Source organism: Myxine glutinosa, chromosome 4 (assembly GCF_964187855.1).
Source record: "Myxine glutinosa chromosome 4, kmMyxGlut1.1, whole genome shotgun sequence".
NCBI lineage: Eukaryota > Metazoa > Chordata > Myxini > Myxiniformes > Myxinidae > Myxine > Myxine glutinosa.
Genome location: NC_136264.1, coordinates 9,590,776 through 9,618,096, shown reverse-complemented (window position 1 = coordinate 9,618,096; position 27,321 = coordinate 9,590,776). Strand labels below are relative to the sequence as shown.

Genomic DNA, 27,321 nt, shown 5'->3' with positions numbered 1-27,321 from the left:
TTATAATTGTCAACTCAAGGTCAAACTTTTTAAAATATCAATTTTCATCCGATTGACTTGAAGATTAAGCAGCAATTGCATATTGCACCACTGAATTGGGAAAAACTATCTCATGACTCATCAGCAAAGTCTCATGACTTATTGCCAAAACACACAAAGCAAAGTTCTCTCTTGCTTTGTCTGGGTATTTATCGACGTGAATAATGAAAATGTTTTTGTCCAAATCAAATTTTTCTTCATCCTGTACTGCCAGGGGCACTTGCTGATTGATATTGATGTGGTAATGATTCCTACTGGGTTAAAGATGCTCAATATAGCGTTGGGAATTTTGAGGTAGGGGCATATATAGATTTAGGTAGATCTGAATTGGTATCATGCTTCGACTGCCATGATAGGGAATCTTGATGTAATAAGTTCTGTAGCCCGAATGTCGGATTAAGCTTGTGTCTTCGTCCCCGCCACGTGGGGGGTGGGGGGGGGGGGGCTTGTTAACCAGAATTAGGGCATAAGGATAAGATTCCATTGTACGTCGTCCCCTCTGTGATCATTCCTGTGTCCCGTATGGCAATGCACTAATAGACAGTAGATAGATCCATTAGTGCACACACTAATTAAATCCCCCTCCGCCACAGGACGATAAAACTGACCGGAAAAGCAGACAGGAAGCGGTCATGCACGACCCCGGCATGCCAGGCAGACATCGGACAGGCAGGCTGAGGCCACGCCCACCTCGGGATGGATTAACACCACGGCGCAAAGCGCTCGGCCAATGGGAAGAACGGACGCGAGAAGAACATTCGAGAGGTCGAGAAGCGAGGCGGGGATTGGAGAAAAAGAGGGCTTACGACGGGCGAGCCGACATTTTCCCTTCTCGTCCCTGGATCCATCCTATCCGGACCTCTGTCTTAACCCTTCTTCTTGCCCTTGTTCATCTGCCTTTGCCTTGCCCTGCTCATTTGGTACCTTCACCTTCGACCCTCTCGCCACGAACGTTGGGTGCATTGGAGGGCCGTGCCGAATCCGAGAGGACGTTGCATGGCTGCGGAGGCCGGTTGCACGCCGCTCGCCTGCTTCGCGCGGGAGGCCTTGTCGGGGCCTAGTGGACGGGGGAGGGGGCGTCGAGGCCTGCTTGGGCCGACGCCAGAGCCGCGCCTGGACGACGTGAACGGACCCTGACTACTGATCGAGCTAAGACGCATCACACAGAACACAACGTTTTATTTTATTGATTCCTCCTTTGTCCTGTTGTTTAAGTCTGGTGTGGGGACGTCCCAACTTAGGATTTCGTTTTTATCGTCGCGTTTCCTTGTCCCAATAGTTCTTGTAAATAAACCTTTTATTATTTTCCCTTTCTATTCGAAATCCGTGTTCGGTTTGGATTATTTCCCGCAGGTTGAAGACTGCGCGAGATCACTACAGGTAAAAGCTTCCCGCTTCTTCTTCCTCCCTTCCGCCCGCACATACAGAGTGAAGTCCGCCATTGATCGTCGCCTCATTAACACTCGATTGCCATTCGTGATTTCCCCGGTCTTAACCGAGTGGGAGTCGTGTGACAATAGCATAGTTATTTCCTCAAAGTGAATGCCTAGCAGCAGCAATTAAGTAATGTAATTAGTTGTGATATTAGATATGTGTTGCTTATGCAATAGCTCGTCGACGGCTACCCATCCCTATGTCTGTTTTTAAAATCATCAACCATTTTGACCCCATTTTTACCATTATCCCTTCTGTAATATGTCATTTACAGTGCCTTCAGAAGGTATTCACACCCCTTGACTTATTTTGCACCGTGCTCCTTTCCTATTCCATCTCCAGGCGCTCCACGACGTCATCGCCTGGCACCGATGGGGGCCCGGTGATGATGTGCGCTGAAAGGGAGGACTCAATTTTCACTCAGGTTGTTTGTTTGTTTGTTTTCTTGCTTTCTTGTTTGTTTGTTTGTCCAGGCGATATCTCAGCCATCCTTTGAGCTAGGGAGCTGAAATTTGGGCACAATAGTGAGTAAGTGCTTTGGCAAAAACGGTATTTTTTTTTTATTTTGATTTTATTATTAATTGATTTATGAAGCACTTATTTATTTTCTTTCTCATCTGGGCAATATCTCAGGCACCTTTTGAGCTAGGAAGCTGATATTTGGACATGACAATGACCAAGTGATGTGGCTGGCTATAAAGGGTATTTTTGATTTATTGATTAATCAATTAATTGATTAATTATTTAATTGCTTAATTACTCAAAAAGTTACACATTCGGATGAAACGGTGGTGGTTTGGGTATTCTCTTAGCCAATTGATTAATAATTGAATTATTTTACAATTATTATTTATTTATTTTCATTTTAATCACTTAATTCTATCTCAGGCTCATTATTTCATTTTCACCCCAATTCCACTTTTTTGAAATACCAACTTCTGTCCTGGAAGTCCTTGGTGTCCTTGTGTTTTATACTTCTCCCACCCGCCCCCCACCCCCAACCCCCTTCCCACGCCTCCTCCCTCCAAGCCCTCTCCCTCCCACACATCTCCCTGCTCTCAAATGTTGTGTGCTCTCAAGTGTTTGTGTGTTTCCCCTTCTCTCCCCATCTTGTCTTCCGCTCCCTCTTTCTGTGTATTTTGTTTGTCTGGTTGATTTGTTTGTGAAGTAAATATCAGCTCTTTCACGAGCCTCGATTCAGTATACAAAAAAAAAAAAAAAAAAGGCACCTTTTGATATTTCGACATGACAGTGACCAAGTGATTTGGCTGTAAAGAATATTTTTGATTTATTGATTAATCATTAATTGATTAATTATTTATTGATTAATCAATTAATTATTTCATTTTTTCTATTAATGACTTATTTAATTAATTTTCAAAAAGTTACAGCTTCGGATGAAACACAGGTAGTTCAGGTATGCTATTAGCCAATTGATTAAGAAATTAATTATTTTACAATTGTCATTTATTGATTTTAATTACATAATTAATCAAACCATTTTTGTACACCTCTCCCTCCCAATACCGTCTCCATGTGCTGCATGGCGGTATCACCCCGGCAATGCCGCGCCCTGGATGTTATTTATTTATTTGGCATGGGAGCGGTGTACTTTGAATGTATCTGTACTTGTTTCATTTTAAATGATTTTATAATAGTTTCTAAAAACAAATTCCACTTTGACATAATGCGCAGATCAGTGCCAAAAAAAATCTCCATTTTAAATTCAGGTTATAACATAACAAAATGTGAAAAAAGTCAAGGAGTGTGAGTACTTTCTGAAGGCACTGTGTGTGTCGTTTTCATGTTCACTTGGCCACCAGGCGCAAGTCCAGGTGGCAACGGAAACAAACGTCGCGATCGCAGCCACGGTTTGTGCCCGAGCTGTGGGGGGAAAGATTGAGGCGGTGTCGTTTTGCCCATCAGAACAATCAGTACCAAATGGTAAGTGGGTGGGGGTGAAAGACGATAAAATCGCACAGAGTGGGGTCAAGGAGGGGGAGTGATGAGGAGATGCTCGGGATGAGTAACGAGGAAGACTGCTCGTTGTAAACTGCTCACACTGGGGAAAGCCGTGCCCCACCCAGACGGCCACGCCTCTACTCCTCAAGGACGTCACTGCACGGTGATCTCCACATCACATAGAAGACTGCGTTGTGTGAATTTGGTTGCTCGACCTAATTCGAGTCACGTGATGCTGGACCATTTTGGGGCTCCCAATCTGGATGGTAATGCAGCATTCAGATGGAGATCCGACAGGGGGAAAGGGAGAGGAGAGGGCGTCTTCAAAACGGTCGACCATCATGGGGGCATTGACGTGACCCACCAGGTTTGAACCAGGTGACTGGGACGAGTCTGACAGCTGCAACAATATGGTACCATTTTCAACTTTGTGCGACCAGTGGTTTGGAAAGAGATACAAAACTGACACACAGACATTGGATGTTATTATACAGATAAGATAAGATAATTATATAATTATACATTATACAATTATATAATGTATAATATAATTATACAAAATGATTGAAAAATTAGTTTACTTAGGTCAAAATGGATAACAATAGTGTAATATATTACTTCATACACAAAGTGATGGACACGTGTTTTTTCACCAATGAACACGATTACCAGCATTTATCAATTCGATCATATTAACAGCTGTTATGTATAGTGCACCTGGGTGATTGGAATAGAATCAATAGATCTGATGTTCAGATGTGCAAGAAACAGTAGCCAGTTGATGTTGTCTGCACAAGTGTGTTGTGTATTGTGCAGCCTAATCCTATGTTTGATCCATGCATTGTGTTTGCTGCAATTCAAAAAGGGATGGACCAAGTTGTGAGATTCGGCCACTCCCCAGGCATTCTTCCCCTTTGTAAAAAACAGCGAACTGTAAAAAAGAAAAGGAACAGAAAAAGAGTAAACATATAAACTATAATGGTTAAAGCTATTTGTTTCCATTGCAGGCCTCGAATACACAGTCACAACAGAGCAAATGTACAAAGAGACATGATTATCATCTGATTTAATGTTACTGTAAACTGGACATCACTGCCTTCCCAAAGATAATAAATACAAGTAATATGCAAACATCTTCGTGTCCCATTTTGAGAAGCAAACTCTTGCCAATGAATGACAATGCAGCCACAATGACACTATTTATAGAACACTGCCTCATCCTGTATTGGTCCCCACCTTCACCTCATCCTGTATTGGTCCCCGCCCTCACCTTTTTTTTTCTTTTTTTTTGTATACATAATCGAGGCTCGTGAAAGAGCTAACATTTATTTCACAACAAACAAATCAAACAGACAAACAAAATATATAAAAAGAGGGAGTGGAAGACAAGATGGGGAGAGAAGGGGAAGCACACAAACACAACATTTGAGAGCAGGGAGATGTGTGGGAGGGAGAGGGCTTGGGGGGAGGAGGCGTGGGAAGGGGGGAGGGGAGGTGGGAGAAGTATAAAACACAAGGACACCAAGGACTTCCAGGACAGAAGTTGGTATTTCAAAAAAGTGGATTTGGGGTGAAATTAGCGGGGGTAGAAAAGATCAAGGTTTTGGATGGGGGAAGATAAGAGATGGTGGTGAACAGCTGTTTTAAAGACCTGGAGGGAGGAGTGGGATTGAAGAGAGCGAGGGAGTTTGTTCCAGAGGTGGGATAAAAGAGGAATGAAGGAGTGAAGGTGAGCAGAGAGCTTGATTTTGGCAGTTTAACCATAAGAGGGTTGCAGGCAGATCTTGTGCGACCTGTAGGAATATTTAGGGGACAGAGCCCAGAGAGAGCTGGGGGGGCAAGGCCAGAGAGGAGTCGGTAGAAGACGGAAAGACTACCCACCTGCCTGCGGTGAGTGAGTGAAAGGCCCTTGGAGTTAGCTTCATCACGGGAGATTCCAATCATTCTGAATGCTTTGGTTTCAACAGCGTGAAGACGAGCTAGGTGTGAGGCAGGAGCACCAGCCCAGAGGGGAGAGCAGTATTCCATTGAGCTGCGGATGAAAGTCTTGTATGTGGTGAGGGGCTCAGGTGTGCCAAGGAAGGACTTCACACGACGGAGGATGCCCAGTCGGCGACTGGCTTTGGAGGCCAGATTTGAAATGTGTTTTTTCCAGGAAAGATCATGGCAGATAGTGAGACCCAAAAGCTTGAGTGACAGAACTTATTGGAGAGGATTATTCAGAAAGTGGATGGGAGGGTTGTCCAGTCGGTCTTTTCGGAGAGACATCGTAAGAGTGTGAGATTTGTCAGGATTGAAAGCTCATCCTGTATTGGTCCCCACCTTCACCTCATCCTGTATTGGTCCCCACCTTCACCTCATCCTGTATTGGTCCCCACCTTCACCTCATCCTGTATTGGTCCCCACCTTCACCTCATCCTGTATTGGTCCCCATCTTCATCTCATCCTGTATTGGTCCCCATCTTCATCTCATCCTGTAATGGTCCCCACCTTCACCTCATCCTGTATTGGTCCCCACCTTCACCTCATCCTCTATTGGTCCCCACCTTCACCTCATCCTGTATTGGTCCCCATCTTCATCTCATCCTGTATTGGTCCCCACCTTCATCTCATCCTGTATTGGTCCCCACCTTCACCTCATCCTGTATTGGTCCCCACCTTCACCTCATCCTGTATTGGTCCCCACCTTCACATCATCCTGTATTGGTCCCCACCTTCACCTCATCCTGTATTGGTCCCCACCTTCATCTCATCCTGTATTGGTCCCCACCTTCACCTCATCCTGTATTGGTCCCCACCTTCACCTCATCCTGTATTGGTCCCCACCTTCACATCATCCTGTATTGGTCCCCACCTTCACCTCATCCTGTATTGGTCCCCACCTTCATCTCATCCTGTATTGGTCCCCACCTTCATCTCATCCTTTATTGGTCACCATATTCACCCAACCCTCATCTTTGGCTCCAATTAGCTGTTCGCTTGTGGCAGTGGCCACACCCCAGTAAACAGCTTCGACAGACGGGCAGAACCACATGAGGGTAGCTGTCGGGTCGCCTACCCTCGGTGACGTTGGGATTTGTCTACCCGAGCATGCAAACACTGATCCTGCTGATTGGACGGCTTAAACAAACCTAAGGTCCAACAGTCTTGAGGGCCGTTCAGCACCATGTTATGTAATGTGCAGGGCACAATGAGACACAGAAATCATCTTGGTCATCCACTTCTTCTATCTCCAGCCGTCTAGACTCGTCTTTCCACTGAATAGGTCAGGAAAAGAGAGTGAGGCTGACCATGTGCAACTGTCCCTCACTATAATACAATTCACACGCAACTCATGTTCATAATCTTTCATCATCATCTTCATCTTTCATCTTCATTTATCCATCGTTTGTCGCCAAGTCCTGTAGCGATGGCGAGAGGCGTAGCAGAAGATGTGGATATATGGGGATCTGTAGCCGTGAACCTGCGCACAGGCAGTTCAGGCCAATGGGTCGTTTTTCACTTGAAGGAGGCAGAAATGGAAATCGGCAGCGACTGATCAGTCCATTTCAGGCTCACTTCCCGAGCATGAGGAAGAGGTTAGAAAAGCTGCCCTAAACATTGCTTGCTTCACTTATCCTGGCCAGCAGGCCGCAGCTGGCGGGAAACCTACTGAAGCGGTCGAAAGTCAATCTCGAAAAAGAAAGTAAAGGCGACACCGCACCCACTACCAAAGCACACACGCACACAGGCAAACAGGTTTTCTTTAGGAATCACTCAAAAATGCTACATGGCCGAGTTTATATTTCAATTATACAACAACAACAACAACAACAACAACAACAACATGCATTTTAAGGCCATTTTCCCTGCAAGAGCGGGGGTTAGCCTTGCGGTCCCCATGACAATCTTCTCCATTTTGCCCTATTTTCTGCATCTCCCCTTGTTAACCCCCTTGCCCGCATTTCTTCTTCCACCATCTTTAGCCAAGTCTTTCTCGGTCTTCCCCATCCTCTGCTTCCTTCTACATTCATTTCCATCACTCTTCTCAACCAGTCACTTTCATCCTTCCTCAACACATGACCAAACCATCTCAACCTGTTCCTCTTCACAGCATCAATCACAGGCTCTATTCCCATCATCTTTCGCAATTCATCATTTGTCTTCCTCTCTCTCAACGATACTCCGCACATCCGTCGAACCATTCGCATTTCCACCCTTTCCAACCTTCGTTGCTGCTCTACATTCATTACCTTCGCAAAAGCGGAAGGTTATGTTTTGATCGCTGTGTATTTATTTGTATGTCTGTGTGTGTGTGTGTATGTTATTCGCATAACTCAAAAAGTATTCAACCGATTCGCATGAAATTTGGTGGGATGATAGGTTATTATCCGGGAACCATTTGATTAGATTTTGGAATCGATCGGGTCAAAGGTCAAGGTCAAGGTCATGAAAAGGTCAAAATCGTCTTTTTACCATAGCGCGGTCAATTTGTGTCCAATTTGTATGAAACTAATGCCAAAATGCTTTGCTACACAGATCTTGTAGTCTTTTATTTTGGCAACAAAAGTAGCTGCGGCGAAGGTATGCGCTCTACCGAGTGCCCGTTCTAGTTACCCATGTCTCGCTCCCATAAATCATAACACTTCTCACACATGCAGCATACACCTTTCCCTGTAGCTTCAACGACACTCCCCTCATCATCAGCACACCACTCAGTTCCCGAAACTTCTTCCATGCACATCTCACTCCAGCAACCGTTGCCGAGTCTGATCCACCTTCTCCATTCAGCATGTCTCCGAGGTAGCAAAATGTTTTCACACCTTTATATTTCAATTATGTTGTTTGATAATAACAAAATGTTATTCTCCAAAGAAGGAACACAAGTGCAATGTACTAATTGTACTATCCACAAATTGTTCCATAAAAAAAGAAAATTTATAACAAAAATCGTTTTTCCTAAAGTACTAAAAAAGTAAAACAATAATCATGTGACCATCAATTTCATGTCTCACCTGTCCAGGTGTTATTGCACGAGCTGGTTTTGTGGCCCTCACCCAAGCTGCACCATCATCCAACAGTTTCAGGGTGCAGGGAGCTATACACATGGTTGAAGAACACACAAGGGGGAAGGAGTAAAAGGGTGATGGTGAGGGGCCATTGTGAGGATGAGAGTGTTGTGTAACACGTTATAGATCCTCAACACCCACTCATAACCATTCTCTGTACAATCACAGAGAAGTACATCATTCTGTATGTAGATGAGTTAATCGTGGTGCCACAAAAAATAAATGGAGCAACAAAAAAAGGTTCTTAACAACTACTAACAACAAACATAAATGCAAGTGCAAGTAAATCATTCATTAATCTTCCATTCATCATATGTACTGCCATTGGATCAAAACTAGTGAGGAAACATTTAGACTGGGTCCCAATGGAGCGATAATGCTTCCCAGACGGAAGAAGCTCAAAAAGCAGATTTGCCAGGTGATATTGGTCCCGAATTATATCAACAGGTCAGCCAATTACCTGACTGTTATACAAGGACTGCACATTATGCAGTCCACCACTGCCAACTGTCCGCTGTGCAGTCCACACAATTTTGTGAATCCAGCATCGATCGTCCACCACAGCATTGCCATACCAGAGAGTGATAGAGAGCATCAAGATGCGTCGATCGTCCATCACAGCATTGCCATACCAGACAGCGATAGAGAGCGTCAAGATGCGTCGATCGCCACCACAGCATTGCCATACCAGACAGCGATAGAGAGCGTCAGGATGCGTCGATCGTCCATCACAGCATTGCCATACCAGACAGTGATAGAGAGCGTCAAGATGCGTCGATCGTCCATCACAGCATTGCCATACCAGACAGCGATAGAGAGCGTCAAGATGCGTCGATCGTCCATCACAGCATTGCCATACCAGACAGCGATAGAGAGCGTCAAGATGCGTCGATCGTCCATCACAGCATTGCCATACTAGACAGCGATAGAGACCGTCAAGATGCGTCGATCGTCCATCATAGCATTGCCATACCAGACAGCGATAGAGAGCGTCAGGATGCGTCGATCGTCCACCACAGCATTGCCATACCAGACAGCGATAGAGAGCATCAAGACGGGTCGATCGTCCACCACAGCATTACCATACCAGACAGCGATAGAGAGCATCAAGATGCATCGATCGTCCACCACAGCATTGCCATAAAAGACAGCGATAGAGAGCATCAAGACGGGTCGATCGTCCACCACAGCATTGCCATACCAGACAGTGATAGAGAGCGTCAAGACAGGTCGATCGCCACCACAGCATTGCCATACCAGACAGTGATAGAGAGCGTCAAGATGCGTCGATCGTCCACCACAGCATTGCCATACCAGACAGTGATAGAGAGCGTCAAGACGCGTCGATCGTCCACCACAGCATTACCATACCAGACAGCGATAGAGAGCGTCAAGATGCATCGATCGTCCACCACAGCATTACCATACCAGACAGCGATAGAGAGCGTCAAGATGCGTCGATCGTCCACCACAGCATTACCATACCAGACAGCGATAGAGAGCGTCAAGATGCGTCGATCGTCCACCACAGCATTACCATACCAGACAGCGATAGAGAGCGTCAAGATGCGTCGATCGTCCACCACAGCATTGCCATACCAGACAGTGATAGAGAGCGTCAAGATGCGTCGATCGTCCACCACAGCATTGCCATACCAGACAGTGATAGAGAGCGTCAAGACGCGTCGATCGTCCACCACAGCATTGCCATACCAGACAGCGATAGAGAGCGTCAAGATGCGTCGATAGTCCACCACAGCATTGCCATACCAGACAGCGATAGAGAGCATCAAGATGCGTCGATAGTCCACCACAGCATTGCCATACCAGACAGTGATATAGAGCATCAAGATGCGTCGATCGTCCACCACAGCATTGCCATACCAGACAGCGATAGAGAGCGTCAAGACGCGTCGATCGTCCACCACAGCATTGCCATACCAGACAGCGATAGAGAGCGTCAAGACGCGTCGATCGTCCACCACAGCATTACCATACCAGACAGTGATAGGGAGCGTCAAGATGCGTCGATCGTCCACCACAGCCTTGCCATACCAGACAGCGATAGAGAGCGTCAAGACCCGTCGATCGTCCACCACCACATCGCCATACCAGACAGCGATAGAGAGCATCAAGACGCATCGATCGTCCACCACAGCATTGCCATACCAGACAGCGATAGAGAGCGTCAAGACGCGTCGATCGTCCACCACAGCATTGCCATACTAGACAGTGATAGAGAGAGATAGAGAGCGTCAAGATGCATCGATCGTCCACCACAGCATTGCCATACCAGACAGTGATAGACCGTCAAGATGCATCGATCGTCCACCTCAGCATTGCCATACCAGACAGCGATAGAGAGCGTCAAGATGCATCGATCGTCCACCACAGCATTGCCATACCAGACAGTGATAGAGAGCATCAAGATGCGTCGATCGTCCACCACAGCATTGCCATACCAGACAGCGATAGAGAGCGTCAAGATGCGTCAATCGTCCACCACAGCATTGCCATACCAGACAGCGATAGAGAGCGTCAAGACGCGTCGATCGTCCACCACAGCATTGCCATACCAGACAATGATAGAGAGCGTCAAGATGCATCGATCGTCCACCACAGCATTGCCATACCAGACAGCGATAGAGAGCATGAAGACGCGTCGATCATCCACCACAGCATTGCCATACCAGACAGTGATAGAGAGCATCAAGATGCGTCGATCGTCCACCACAGCATTGCCATACCAGACAGCGATAGAGAGCGTCAAGACGCGTCGATCGTCCACGACAGCATTACCATAACAGACAGTGATAGAGCGTCAAGACGCGTCGATCGTCCACCACAGCATTGCCATACCAGACAGCGATAGAGAGCGTCAAGATGCATCGATCGTCCACCACAGCATTGCCATACCAGACAGCGATAGAGAGCGTCAAGACGCGTCGATCGTCCACCACAGCATTGCCATACTAGACAGCGATAGAGAGCATCAAGACGCGTCGATCGTCCACCACCACATTGCCATACTAGACAGTGATAGAGAGTGATAGAGAGCGTCAGGATGCATCGATCGTCCACCACAGCATTGCCATACCAGACAGTGATAGAGCGTCAAGATGCATCGATCGTCCACCACAGCATTGCCATACCAGACAGCGATAGAGAGCGTCAAGATGCGTCGATCGTCCACCACAGCATTGCCATACCAGACAGTGATATAGAGCATCAAGTTGCATCGATCGTCCACCACAGCATTGCCATACCAGACAGTGATAGAGAGCGTCAAGATGCATCGATCGTCCACCACAGCATTGCCATACCAGACAGCGATAGGGAGCGTCAAGATGCATCGATCGTCCACCACAGCATTGCCATACCAGACAGCGATAGAGAGCATCAAGATGCATCGATCGTCCACCACAGCATTGCCATACCAGACAGCGATAGAGAGCATCAAGATGCATCGATCGTCCACCACAGCATTACCATACCAGACAGCGATAGAGAGCGTCAAGATGCATCGATCGTCCACCACAGCATTACCATACCAGACAGTGATAGAGAGCGTCAAGATGCATCGATCGTCCACCACAGCATTACCATACCAGACAGCGATAGAGAGCGTCAAGATGCTCTCCACCACAGCCCGATATAACTTAACCAACAGTGAATGATCAGCACCAAAACTCTGAAGGCGTCTCAAAAAATTACAATCGTTGCTGCGCTTCTTTATCACAATGATCACTATGGACTGACCATTTCAGATCTGCTGAAATAAAAATTCCAAGGATTTTAAAAGATTCAACAATCTCGACTCTATTCCCATCTATAAAAAGAGGTTGGATTTCAGAATCATTTCGCCGAAAGTCCACAATAAGTTCCTTGGTTTTCACAACATTGAACCCCAGATTGTTTTGAGAACAGCAGTAAACTATAATTTCCACTTGATCATGAACGCTTGGATCATTGATCATGAACCATACACCGCTTCAATCCATAAACCTTCAATTCACGACATTGGGATTAAAGTATTATGGTTATATTTACTATATTATTATTATTACTTTTACAAAAACGATACTACTGAAACGATACACTACTGTATGAAGAAACCTGGGCTTAATTTGTCCAAAGCGGTCCGAAGATGAGGCATAAAGCCTAAGGCCTATACGTACCGTTTTGTTGCAAAAGACATAACGCCGATGCTTTCGCTATTTGATGGTCATTTTAACAATCAGTTTGTGTTTCACACAGAATGAAAAGCATAAAGGTAGAGCATGGCGATTGTGATATATGACAGGTTCGACGATATGTTCGGCATGAACGGCATATACATCAAAATGGCGGTGTGTGGAGAGTCAGCCGCCGTGCCGCCGTAATGACATCAGACATAATCACAACCCCCTGTCATGTGACCAGATTCTCAGCTCTGATTGGTATACATTTGAGGGGACATACATACATACGTACAGACATACATACATACATATGGACGGACAAACACTGTTCTAGACGGCTTTGCCCGATGGGCTACGCTATAAAAATAAAAATGTAAGAACAGCTGTATACACAAAGGCACAATAATGTATGTGGAGTAATCCTAAAAAAAAACTTCAATATCCCAGTTTCAGAAAAATAATGGAAGCCCAAACAAAAAGTGACAGTTGAAAATGAGGTCATGGTTGTCACGTACAACCTGACCATCCCAGGAACCATGCACACAAAAACAAAGCATTCAGATCAGACGGACAGTACTCAAAAAGGAAAGGACGGCATTGCTAATCCAGTTGTCAGTACCCAGCGACTTTGGTCTAAATAACATGGAAATTAGAAAAGTGACCAAGTACCAAGATCTGAAAAATGAAGTCAAAAGCAATAATTGGAAGCTGAAGAACGCTAACATGGTAGCAGAAATAGTTGGAGCAATGGGAGTAATAAAGAAGAACCTGTATGAGATCTTAAAACTATACTGGGGGAAATGACTACAAACATACTACAATTGCAGGATGTCCAGGTTTCAGTGACAATTGTGAAAAGAACCCTCGGATCAAAACGATGATAACAACCAAACTTCACAACTTGGTCGATGAAACGTGATCCTTTTCAGAAATCCATGAACAGAAATCCATGCAAATGGGGATTACAACCAACGAATGTTCATTAAGAAATAAGACAACAGGATAAAATCCCTGGACAGCAGGAGAGGCTCTCTAATCGTCAATAGGAGGAAAGAGTCAAATATAACAAGACACAAAAAATTGCTACACCATGTGGTGAAACATACCACAAATCAGCACAAGGGTAAATGCCGGGTGGACGATTGGAGAGGGTGAAGAAGGCAATGTTAAGCCGAAAAGAGACTGAATGCAGGTGGCAAGTGGAACACGGACGGGCAGGAAATGCAAAAATACTCAAATTCAATGTAACAAGAACCGCACGGAGCAGAGGCGTCAGGAGATGGACAGATTGCTCAGGAAACGTTTTTACCACATTTTGCACACGGTCGCTTGAGGGATTCCAGGTCATCACATCATAGTTCAAACTCAAGTGGCCGGAGGCTTTTCACAACATAGTCCACACAAATTTAACAGTTTCTCTCCCATAATAATGAGGGCCAGGGTGACTGAATGACTAGGGCTGCAAAATCCTGGTATAAATGGGTCATTTGTGTACACATGGACAGACCATGTTGCAATTTATTTGTTGAACTTATCAAAAACAATATCCTTTTTTTGTATATAGTGCCGAGGATCGAAGAGGAACTACAATACAGAACCAATCAGGATTCAACAAAACGATAAGCACAGCAGAAATAGAGGTGGGGAAACATGGTGTTACGCAGAAAGGGGTGGGGCGTGGATCCATAGCTTGACTGTGGTAAGTGTAGGATGTATGGTCCGTGTGTTTCTAGTAGGTTTTTTTTTTTGTTTGTTTGTTTGTTTTTGTATACAAGATCGAGGATCGTGTAAGAGCTAACATGAATCACAAAAGGACAAAATGACACATAAAACATAAGATAAAGGGAGCGGGAGACAAGATGGGGAGAGGGAGGGAAGCACACAAGTACAACATTTGAGAGCAGGGACATCGGGAGAACTGTGGGAGTGAGAGGGCTTGGGGGGAGGAGGCACGGGAATGGGGGCGGGGGGTGGGAGAGGTATAAAACACATGGACATTGCTTGGACTTCCAGGAAAGAAGTCGGAATTTCAAAAAGGTGGATCTGGGGTGAATTAACAGGGGGAGAAAAGATCAAAGTTTTGGATGGGGGAAGACAAGAGATGGTGGTGAACAGCTGTTTTAAAGACCTGGAGGGAGGAGTGGGATTGATGCTCTCTATCACAGCACCTTTTTATCCACTTGGTCTGTTCTGAACTGTGAGTCTTGTGCACGTTTTCCCCGCATCTATATATACTAGGGCATGCCCGTACGTGGGTGCCCGTTCCTTGCCAAAAAAAAAAAAAAACGCTACCCGTACGCTCTACCCCGCCCGTACGCCCGTACGCCCGTAAACAAAAAAAACAATGCTCTTCGCTTCCGCCCTTCGCTCTGACTGAATTGGGAGAAATAATGCGCATAAGAAATCGAGAAATTATTATTTTCTCCGGAAGAAATCGAATTACGAACCGTAATGGCGCACGCGCTCGGCTCGGCTCGCTCTCACATCGGCCACGCCTACGCAACAACGCGTTCTGTGATTGGCTGCCGGAAGTGCAGTCTTCACTGTCCGGAAGGTCGCAAATCGCAGTTACGATGAATCGCAAATTAGTTTTAATTAGTTTTAAAACATAGTTTAACAGCAACATAGTTTTCCAACGTGAAATAAATGAATACGCTCTCAAATGTGCCGTCCGAGGCAGAGTCTGTTCGCCACGTTCGGCACACGTGATAGCTCGCTGCTCTCTGATTGGTTGAATCGTTTTTTGGACATAGCTCGGTAACTACTTCTCCGATTAATATGAAACCTTGAAAAGGCACATCCTCGGGTCCCCAGCAATATACCTGGCAAGTTTCAAGTATATCGGACCCGTGGTTGTCGAGAAACAGCGGTCACAGACATACAGACATACAAACATACAAACATACAAACATACACACAGAGATTACTGGAATTATAGATATACACAAAGAATTAAGTTAAGCACCCCCCCCCCCCCCCCCGTTTTTTTACAACCTCGCACATTACAAGTTTGTTGTCGTCAAAACAGTGTAATATACCCATGATATTGCTATATTTTCTGGAGAAGTGATATTATGGTCACATAAAAACATAACAATCATGCCGTTTTCAATATTTTATTCTGAATAATTTAAGGTGAAATTTTTTGGGAATTTTAGGCATATTTTCACCTCAATTTAAGTATGGAGCTATAGGTCCATCACGGACAGTGTGGATGACGTTTATGTTTTCTAACGTACAGTCATTGTTCTGAGAAGACCTCTAGCGATCTTTGCGTCAATAACGTGTGTAGGACCCACGTGATCGGATCACTGACTCAACCCTACGTCTCATAGACCCTGTAAGCCGTCGTATGCATTGCTGTGGCAGGTTGAACCCCCTCGAGCACGTTTGGGACATGTTGGGACGACAAATTGCGAAGATGGTCCCTCCAATAGCCAATCTGGATGAATTGGAACGTGCATTACATCGGGAATGGAACAACCTGCCACAGCAACGCATACGACGGCTTACAGGGTCTATGAGACGTAGGGTTGAGTCAGTGATCCGATCACGTGGGTCCTACACACGTTATTGACGCAAAGATCGCTAGAGGTCTTCTCAGAACAATGACTGTACGTTAGAAAACATAAACGTCATCCACACTGTCCGTGATGGACCTATAGCTCCATACTTAAATTGAGGTGAAAATATGCCTAAAATTCCCAAAAAATTTCACCTTAAATTATTCAGAATAAAATATTGAAAACGGCATGATTGTTATGTTTTTATGTGACCATAATATCACTTCTCCAGAAAATATAGCAATATCATGGGTATATTACACTGTTTTGACGACAACAAACTTGTAATGTGCGAGGTTGTAAAAAAACGGGGGGGGGTGCTTAACTTAATTCTTTGTGTATAGATAAAACACAGTTTGTGTGTGTGTGTGTGTGTGTGTAATGTTACCGATAGACTCCGAAACGGAGAGGCTCACGTGCTTGATATTTGGCATAGACATGGCCATTGAGCCTGGGACGAACATGGCCGAGACAATATTTGACGAGATCCATATTTTTAATTAATATTTACCTCAGCGCATTTCAGCGAAGTAACCGCTAATCTCAGCCAGTGCGAGCAGCTCGCTGATTCGCTCAGAGCGATCACGTGATGTTCCATCCCGTCACACGTCACACGTCATTCAGGGCGAAAAGCCATTGCGTTTTTCACCTTTATGCGACCGTGTTTTGTGTCGACTTTGTGCGATATGAATTAAATTTTAATTCATATTTAGTGTTTACGAATTCGAATACGAAGGATTTCCCCTTTCCCCTTTCGATTTCGAATACGAATCGAATACGAGCTTGAGTCGAGAGGGCGAATGTACGGGTTGGGAATGTACGGGTCTCCCCTCCCCCACCCGGCAATGCCGGGTACTTCTGCTAGGATCACGTGATGTTCCAACTTTGCCGCCATAATCTCACAGTTATGCGTTCGCACGTAATTCAGTTTTTTCACATTTCGGCAAGGAACATTGCCATTCACACCACATAGGTTTTTTTTCACTTTCATCTGATATTTGTGATTTATTTCAAACAAACTGTATTTCCCATCTACACGGCCATGTATTCCTATTAACGTTATGTAAAGTACATAAATTGTGTGGATTACATCATTTCTGGATGTGATCAATTGCCAGTAACCATCTATATCCCTCCCCTCCCCTTCCCTCCTCCCCCTCCCTTTCCCCCCTCCCCCTCTCCCTACCCTTCCCCCTCCCTTCCCCCTCCACCCTACCCTCTCCCCTTCCCCCTCCACCCTACCCTCTCCCCTTCCCCCCTCCCCTCCCTTTCCCCCATGCCCCTCCCTTTCCCCCCTACCCCTTCCTTTCTGCCCTACCCCTTCCCCATCCCCTCCCCCTCCCTTTCCCCCATGCTCCTCCCTTTCCCCCCTACCCCTTCCTTTCTGTCCTATCCCTTCCCCTCCCCCCCACCCTCCCACTCCTCTCCCCCTCCCATCCCTCCCCTCCCCCCTCTCCTCCCCTCCCCCCTCTCCTCCCCTCCCCCTCCCTCCCACTCCTCTCCCCCTCCCATTCCTCCCCCTCCCCCCTCTCCTCCCCTCCCACCCCCTCCCCTCCCCCCATCCCCCATCCCCCCTCCCCCCTCTCCTCTCCCCCTCCCCTCCCCCTCCCTCCCCCTCCCCTCCTCCCCCTCCCTCCCCCTCTCCCTCCCCCTCTCCCTCCCCTCCCCCTCCCTTCTCCCTCCACCCTACCCTCTCCCCTTCCCCCCTCCCCTCCTCTCCCCTCCCCCTCCCTTTCCCCCATGCCCCTCCCTTTCCCCCCTACCCCTTCCTTTCTGCCCTACCCCTTCCCCATCCCCCTCCCTTTCCCTCATGCTCCTCCCTTTCCCCCCTACCCCTTCCTTTCTGTCCTACCCCTTCCCCACCCCTCTCCCCCTCCCCCTCACCCTCCACCTCCCCCACCCCCTCCACCTCCCCCACCCCCCTCGCCCTTCCCCTCCACCTCCCCCTCCTCCCTCCCCCCACCCTCCCACTCCTCGCTCCCCCCACCCTCCCACTCCTCCCTCCCCCCACCCTTCCACTCCTCTCCCCCTCCAATCCCCCCCTCCCCCCTCTCCTCCCTCCCCTCCCCCTCCCCCCCCGTTCCCCTCCCCCCTCCCCTCCTCCTCCCCTCCCCCCTCCCTCTCCCCTCCCCCCTCTCCTCCCCTCCCCCCTGTTCCCCTCCCCTTCCCCCTTCCCTCCCCTCCCCCGCCCGGCAATGCCGGGTACTTCTGCTAGTTTTCAATAAAACAAGCGTTACGCCTAGGTCCCCCGTCGGGGAAGTGATGTGAGTTGACAAAGTGGAAGACGCAGAAAACATGCTTTGATATGATATTTCGCTCACAAGGTTCAGACATACATGGCGGCGGCCATCTTGGATTTTGACGTGGCGACCCAATTTTCAATAGGGTTCTTCCTTATGCCTATATACACCCACACACCAGATTAGAAGTTAGTAGTTCGTTTATTTTTCCAAGATATTCTGCTCACAAGGTTCAGACATACATGGCGGCGGCCATCTTGGATTTTGACGTGGCAACCCAATTTTCAATAGGGTTCTCCCTTATGCCTATATACACCCACACACCAGATAAGAAGTTGGTACTTCGCTCATTTTTCAAGATATTTCGCTCACAAGGTTCAAACATATATATGGTGGCGGCCATCTTGGATTTTGACGTGGCGACCCAATTTCCAAGAGCGTTCTTCCTTGTACCTAGATACACCCACACACCAGATTAAAAGTTGGTACTTCGCTTATCTTTCAAGATATTCAGCTCACAAGGTTCAGACATACATGGCGGCGGCCATCTTGGATTTTGACGTGGCGACCCAATTTTCAATAGGGTTCTTCCTTATGCCTAGATACACCCACACACCAGATTAGAAGTTGGTACTTCGCTTATTTTTCAAGATATTTCGCTCACACGGTTCAGACATATATATGGTGGCGGCCATCTTGGATTTTGACGTGGGTTGCACCCACACACCAAATTCGAATTCTCATGACCCGAGATGGTGGTGATTAGCTGTCTTTTAAGACCTTGAGGGAAGGAAGAGATTGAAGAGACTGATGAAGTTGGTTCCATAGGTAGGAAACAGCACAAACAACAACATGCATTTTAAGGCCATTTTCCCTGCTAGAGCGGGGGTTAGCCTTGCGGTCCCCATGACAATCTTCTCTATTTTGCCCTATTTTCTGCATCTCTCCTTGTTAACCCCCTTGCCCGCATTTCTTCTTCCACCATCTTTAGCCAAGTCTTTCTTGGTCTTCCCCGTGCTCTACTTCCTTCTACATTCATTTCCATCACTCTTCTCAACCAGTCACTTTCATCCTTCCTCAACACATGACCAAACCATCTCAACCTGTTCCTCTTCACAGCATCCATCACAGGCTCTATTCCCATCATCTCTCGCAATTCATCATTTGTCTTCCTCTCTCTAAACGATACTCCGCACATCCACCAAACCATTCGCATTTCCACCCTTTCCAGCCTTCGTTGCTGCTCTACGTTCATTATCCATGTCTCGCTCCCATAAATCATAACACTTCTCACACATGCAGCATACACCTTTCCCTTCAGCTTCAACGACACTCCCCTCCTCATCAGCACGCCACTCAGTTCCTGAAACTTCTACCATGCACATCTCACTCTAGCAACCGTTGCCGAGTCTGATACACCTTCTCCATTCAGCATGTCTCCGAGGTAGCAAAATGTTTTCACACCTTCCAGCTTCACACCGTCTCCAAGATCCAACTCAACATTTCCTCCATCTGCAGCTCCCTCTGCGCACACCTTACATTTGAATGTAGCTGCCACACTGGTTAATGACCCTCTCAGACCACTACATTTTTGATGAACCCACTCAGCACACATTGTACATTGAATGGAGTTCACTCCGACACCCTTCCTGCACACAGCACATGGCCACTTCCCAGTTCTTTCCACCTCACCACATGCTTTACCACTTGCCATCACCTTTGTCTTTCCGATATACACCTTCAGACCTTTTGTCTCCATACATTCTTTCCACTTGTTCATCTTTTCCTTCAGTCCATCCATACTTTCTGCAATCAACACCAGATCATCTGCATACAACAACTCCCACGGTAAACCCTCCTTTACGTTCTGAGCCAGCCCCTCCATCACAGCTACAAATAGTAGTGGACTTAGTACCGACCCCTGATGCACTCCCACCTTCACCTCAAACTCACCACTGTTCCCGTCCTTCGTCCTGAGAGCTGTGCGCGCTCTTTTGTACATTGCCATCACTACTCTGATCAACCATTCCTCCACTCCTAACTTCCTCAATGCCCATGTCAATACTTCGCGTGGAACCCGAACGAATGCTTTCTCTAGATCAACAAACCCAATCAACAACTTCTTCCTCTTCTCCATGTACTTCTCCTGCAACTGCCTCATAATAAAGAGCACGTCTGTCGTTCCTCTTCCTGGCATAAATCCAAACTGCATTTCGTCGATCTTCACCTTCTTCCTTATCCTCCTCTCCAACACCCTTTCCAATACCTTCATTCCATGCTCCAATAACTTTATCGCTCGGTACGAGCCACACTCCAGAGGGTCACCTTTACCCTTGTATAGAGGGACGAGGGTACTCAGTTCCCAATCCACTGGAATGCGGCCTTCTTTCACCACCAGATTAGAGATCTCTGTCATTCTCTTCACACCCCAACTTCCTGCTGCCTTCAACATATCTCCCACAACTCCCGTCGGCCCTCCCGCTTTTCTAATCTTCATTGCTTTTATCGCTTCCTCAACCTCCTTCTCAGTTATCTTCTCTGCCGGTCCTAAAACTGGGTTACTCTCTATGTTGCCATCCCATTCATTCTCTGCATTCAACAGCATTTCCATATATCTCTTCCATCTTCCTTTAATTCCATCTGGGTCCACAACGATTTGTCCCACTTCATCCTTCAAGCAACTCACCCCCATCACATCAAACCTCTCTTTCGCTATCTGCTTTGCAATCCTGAATACCGCTCTCTGACCCTCTTCCGAATCCAAGCGTTCTCCGAACATTTTCCTACATGCCTCCTGCGCCTTTGCTACCTCTTTCTTTGCAGCCTTCTAACTTTCATGCTCTGCTTTTTTTGCTCCCGTACCCTTCGCCTTCTGCCACTCCTTGAACTTATTCCTCTTCTCGTCAATCCTCTTTCCAACTTCACCATCCCATCACCATGTTTCCGAGTGCCTCGGTGGTCCTTTTGTCCATCCACATACCTTACCAACGGCTCCCAACAGAATATCTTTCATTGACATCCAACCACTTTCAAGCTCAACCACATCATCCTCTGCCCTACTCAGCCTCTCTTTTAATCTCTCCCTCACTGTCACCTCTTTAAACATCCACACCATCATTCTCGGTTGGTACTTCACCCGCCGAGCTCTCCTCGCACCTTGCACCCTTATGTCGCAGACAACCAAGTGGTGCTGTGAAACAGCCTCCTCCCCCGGGATCACCTTTGTGTCCCGGAGGTGCCCCCTATCTCGCCTACGCACAATCAGGTAGTCAACGGTTGTCGTCGACCTACCTGACGTGTATGTAACAAGCTTATTATCCTCTTTCTGGAACTGAGTATTACAAATCAACAAATCAGCTCCATCAGCAAACTCCAAAATCCTTTCACCTTCTCCATTTCTCACACCATATCCGTAACCCCCATGAACTCCCTCAAAACCGTCCATACTCCTTCCCACATGTCCATTTAGGTCTCCCCCTACTACAACAACTTCCTCATCTTTCACGTTTTCCATCAGCTTCTCTATCGCACACCAGAACTTGTCCTTCTCTTCATCGCTCCGACCAACCTGCAGAGCATATCCCGAGATGACGTTCACCAAGAGCTTTCCAATCATCATTTTCACCATCATCAACCTATCACTCACTCTTGTCACACTCACCACACTGTCTACAAACTCCTCACAAAACGGGACACCAACACCATTCACGCCCTCCGGGCACCCTTGCCACACAAACTTGTATTTCTGTCCCTGCCTACCCTTCACTATTCTCACACCACTTCCCTTCCATCTCGTCTCTTGCACACAACATATGTCCACTCTTCTTCTGACCAATACTTCCACCACTTCTCCTGATCTCCCTGTCATTGTCCCTACATTCTATGTCCCAAACCTCAGAAACGGATCTCCACTTCGGGCTGTACCCTCCCCATATGTAGTTGTAATTGTCATGGTTCTCTTTTTGAGGCAATGTTTTTATGCCCTTCCTGACGCCAACCCTCTTAGTCGCCTCCTACGACACACAGGGATACGGTGTACCTATTCTAAACCAGGGTACACACCGGGAAACGTTTAAAACATGGAAATTCTGGGGGGGGGGGGGGGGGGGGCGTCAGCATCACGGCTGCGGGGGCCCGGTCAGCACCACACCACACACCACGTCGGCCCGATCAGCACCACACCACGTCGGCCCGGTCAGCACCACACCACGCCGGCCCGGTCAGCACCACACCACGTCGGCCCGGTCAGCACCACACCACGTCGGCCCGGTCAGCACCACAGCCGGCGGCCCGGCCCGGCAGGAAAATAGGAACAAATAATTGGAGATGAACAGTGAGTCTGGATTCTGTGAGTTTCACCACAAAGGGGTTACTCGCAGACCACATGCACCCTCCAGAAACCTGGGTAGACCAGCGACCTGTCCGCGATGGGAAAGTGATATGCCCAGAGACTCATTGCAGGAGATTGCAATGATGTTTAAGGCCTTGGTTTCCACAGTGTCATGCTGAGCAAGGTGTGAGGCAGGGGTGGAAGCCCATAGGGGAGAGCAGTACTCCATCAAGCTGCAGATGAAGACCTTGAGGGTAGATAAAAGTGCAGGTGTACAAAGGAAGGATTTTACATGACAGAAGATGCCCAGTCGGTGAATGGCTTTGGAGGACACCTTAGAAATGGGGTTTGCCCAAGAAATATCATGGCTGATAGTAAGAACCAGGAGTTTGAGTGTCTGAACTTTAAGAGAATTATTGAGGAAGTATATGGGAGGGATTGCCAGATGGTATTTTTGAAGAGACAGAGTCAGGGTGTGAGATTTGTCAGGAATAAAAGACATATTCCAAGTGTTTGACCAGCTTGTGATCCTATCAAAGTCTAAAGAAAGGTAAGAGGCTGTTGCATGCCTACTTGAAGGATGAGGGATGTCATGGCAGAGGGTGGAGTCATCAGCAAATAGATAAAGAGGATTTTCCAGAGAGCCAAAAAGATCATCGATGAAGATCAAGAATAGGATGGCACCCTGAACACTGCCCTGTGCACTCCAGCCTTGAGAGGGATGGGAGATGAAAGGATTCTGTAGAGACCACACATTGGCTAAAAGAGTAAAATAAGTCAGTAAGGCATGTAGGAAGTTGGCCTTGGATGCTATCGGCAGAGATTTTGGAGGGTAAAATGGGGTGCCAGACTGTGTGGAATGCTCAAAATATGTCCAGAGAGACGGCCCTGATCTCATGTCTGATATTGAGGGCCTCCATCCATTGTTGGGAGGGCAGAAGCAGCATCTCCAGGTTAGAGTGACCAGGTATTAATACAAATTGATGGTTTGAGATCAGGCTGTTGGAGTTAACATTTATTCATTGAATAAGTTACCATTTTCTTGGGGAGTTTTCTAATGACAAAAATGCAAATTGACAACAGTTATCACAAAGTGCTCTGGTAACCTTTTCTTACATTCAGCAATAATAACTTTTATATACATGTTTTCATTTTCTTTCAAAAGCAAAATTTACTTTCAAAAATACTGCTTGGAATAAAGAAATTCTTCAATGCGTCACTAATTTCTCACCAAGAGACATTTGATGCCGAAAACGGAATTCACATTCCATTTCCGTTGCAGACACCAGCTCTTCCGGTATCAGCCCGGATATCCAGTGAACCTGCCGCATTCCAAATGAGTCTCGAAAGAGAGCAGGATGTCTGCTACCAGGTGCCTTGAGGTGAAAAGGACGAGGAACAAGGAAATGAGTGGAGAAACAGAGAGGGAGAAAACACAGAAACTTGGACACCAAGATCCAGGGGTACTTTGTTGTACTCCTGTGCTCAAAGAGGTCAACAACAAAGTTTTCAACCGGATCTGGGTCTCAAAAAACGTCAACCGCATCCGGATCTTCACCCAAATCGAATCAATTTGTCCTCGTCACACACCCAACCTGCCCATCAAGTACCATTCAAATCCATCCATAACTTTTTGAGATATCATGCTCACACACAAACAAACAGACAGACAGACATACAGACGAACAGGGGTGGAGACATAACCTGCAAATTAGAGTTCAAATTGGAGAGAGAGAAAATGGAGATAAGAAGAAGAGAGACAATATCAGATACTTCTAACTCGAGTTATGGTCTACATTATGATTTTCAATTATCGGGTGCCCAATGTTAGACCTTGGACCTTGGATCTGTTGAACCCCAAATCCAATCAATGAATCCTTGTATTATGACTCACACTTGTGCCAAGTTTAGTTCCTGCAGTGGTTCACGAGGTATCATGGAAACAAAAACCGATAATGGATGGACACATGATTGGACGGTCAACCCGAAAACATAACGCTTTCAGCCTTCGGCTGCGGAGGCATAAAAATTACCACAAACACATCTCCAGTGTGAGGATTCTTGTTCACCACAAACCACGCTTCAGAATCAACTGCAATCTTAGCCCGTTGGCCGATGGTAAAGAGAAATTGTCCTGCACAACAGAACAACAAAAAGAGCAGGTTTATAACATGGCGAGAACAGGCTGGGCACAGATCACTATGAGACTGCACGGGTTCAGCCAGTGACGTTTCCAGTGATGAATGTCATTGTTTTTGCTCTGCTGCCCGCTGGTGTGGTAGGACGTGCCATTATGCGTTCCCATCTTCCTCCCTTGCTCCACACAGACAAAGTTTCCTGGTCTCGGATCCAAATACTGTCGGAGAAAATCCAAGATAGGGTGGTGATGAGAATAACAAAGGGTGACAACAAAGGTAAGCTGCTAATTATTGCACTTGTAAACACAAAAGTCAATGTGCATGCTTTTTAAACAAGGCTGAAGCGTGTATTTAAACTTTACCAGCGAGACCCGTGGAAAATTCCACTTTTAAAAACGTAGGTTAAAGGAAAAAAGTGAGTGTACAAAACATGTCACAAAAAGAGTTTGTACACCGAAGTTTGGACAATACATCACCCAGGTTATGGACCTTGACAGGTTTATATCCATTTGGTGACATTATTGAGTCCCCAAAAGAAAGACCGATGTGTAACGTTGACTATCTCTCTCCAGACTGTGACCCTGTGGTAGTGTGGTATATTCACTACTTTTTCCGAGAGGAGATTTAGGCTGGGTTCAGTGTACGTTGCATGCCAAACAACCTCGATTCTGATTCTGCAACTGGACCAGACGGCATCAGCCCACAGGTCCTAAAGTCCTGCTTTTCCGCTCTATCTCACCCTCTCTCTGTTCTCTTCACCCTCTCTCTTGCTCAAGATCATCTGCCATCTGCTTGTAAATCAGCAAACATTATGGCTTTACACAAAACATGTGCAACAACAGATCATTGCAACTACAGACCAATCAGCCTGCTCCCAATCATCAGCAAGGTCATGGAATCCATCATTGCTTCGGATATCAAATCCTTCCTCTTCTCCAATGGCTTGATCTGGGATCATCAATTTAGATCCTGACCAGGACATTATACTCTGGACATGCTGCTTCTGCTGTCTCAACAATGGATGGAGGTCCTCAATGCCAAATAGGAAATCAGAGCTGTCTCCCTTGACATATCTCGTGCCTTCAATACGGTCTGGCACCCAGCTCTGCTCACCAAACTCTCATCCTATGGTATTCATGAAAATCTCCATGCATGGCTTGCTGACTTCCTTTCCGGTCGAAGTCAATATGTGGCCCTGAATGGAATTCCTCATCTCCCCTTCCTGTTCAGGCTGGAGTTCCTCAAGGCAGTGTTCTGGGCCCTGTGCTTTTTCTGGTCTTCATCAATGATCTCTCCGACTCTCTCGAAAATCCTCTCTATCTCTTTGCTGATGACTCCACTCTCTGCCTCTCCATACCTCATCCCTCAGATAGGCAGTCTGCAGCCTCCTCACTCTCTGCAGACCTGGACAAAATCACAAACTGGTCAAACAAGTGGAACATGTCTTTTAATCCTGACAAATCTCACACTCTCACTTTGTCTCTCCGAAAAGACCGACTGGACAACCCTCCCATCTACTTTCTCAACAATCCTCTTGAAGAAGTTCTGTCACTCAAGCTTTTGGGTCTCACTATCTGCCATGATCTTTCTTGGGAAAACCAGATTTCCAAGCTGGCCTCCAAAGCCAGTCACCGACTGGGCATACTCCATCGTATGAAGTCCTTCCTTGGCACACCTGATCTCCTCACCACATACAAGGCTTTCATCCACAGCTTGATGGAATACTGCTGTCCCCTCTGGGCTGGTGCTCCCTGCTCTGTCTCTGCTCTGTCCCCCAAATTTCCTACAGGTAGCACAAGATCTGTCAGCAACCGTCTTCTGGTGAAACTGCCAAAATCAAGACTCTCTCTGCTCACCTTCACTCTTTTATTCTTTTATTCCTCTTTTTTCCCGCTTCTGGAACAAACTCCCTCACTCTCTTCAATCACACTCCTCCCTCCAGGTCATTAAAACAGCTGTTAATCACCATCTCTTATCTTCCCCCATCCAAAACCTTGATCTTTTCTACCCCCGTCAATACACCCCAAATCCACATCTTTCAATCTCCGACTTCATTCCTGAAATTCCTTGTAGTGTCAATTTGTTTTGTACCGTGTACCGCTCTCCCCCCCATCCCCCCCCCCCACCTCCCCCCACTCCAGCCCTCTCCCTTCGAACAGATCTCCCGATGTCCCTGTGCTCCACTGTTGTGCACTTGTGTGCTGCCTTCTCTCTCCCCCATCTTGTCTCCCCTCCCTTTATTGTTTTATGTGTCCGTTTATATTTTTTGTGTTTTATGTGCTAATATGTGTTTGATGTGCTCGCTCTTAAACAAGCCTCAATCCTGTATTCAAACAAACAAACAAAAAAAAACCATCAAACTGCTCAAAGGCAAATGGTCCGTTCA

The 27,321-nt window shown here is 46.7% G+C and overlaps 1 protein-coding gene across 1 annotated transcript; it reads right to left on the bottom strand.

The window, feature by feature from the left end:
• Positions 1–3,996: 3,996 nt before the first annotated feature.
• Positions 3,997–25,188, bottom strand: LOC137412383 (mitochondrial tRNA-specific 2-thiouridylase 1-like). Its single transcript, XM_078775425.1, has 5 exons — positions 25,087–25,188; positions 24,831–24,931; positions 24,029–24,173; positions 8,430–8,512; positions 3,997–4,366 (listed from the first exon to the last, which is right to left on the bottom strand). The coding sequence occupies exons 1-5, from the start codon at positions 25,100–25,102 to the stop codon at positions 4,259–4,261; spliced, it is 453 nt and encodes a 150-aa protein (XP_078631551.1). The 5' UTR covers positions 25,103–25,188; the 3' UTR covers positions 3,997–4,258.
• Positions 25,189–27,321: the final 2,133 nt, after the last annotated feature.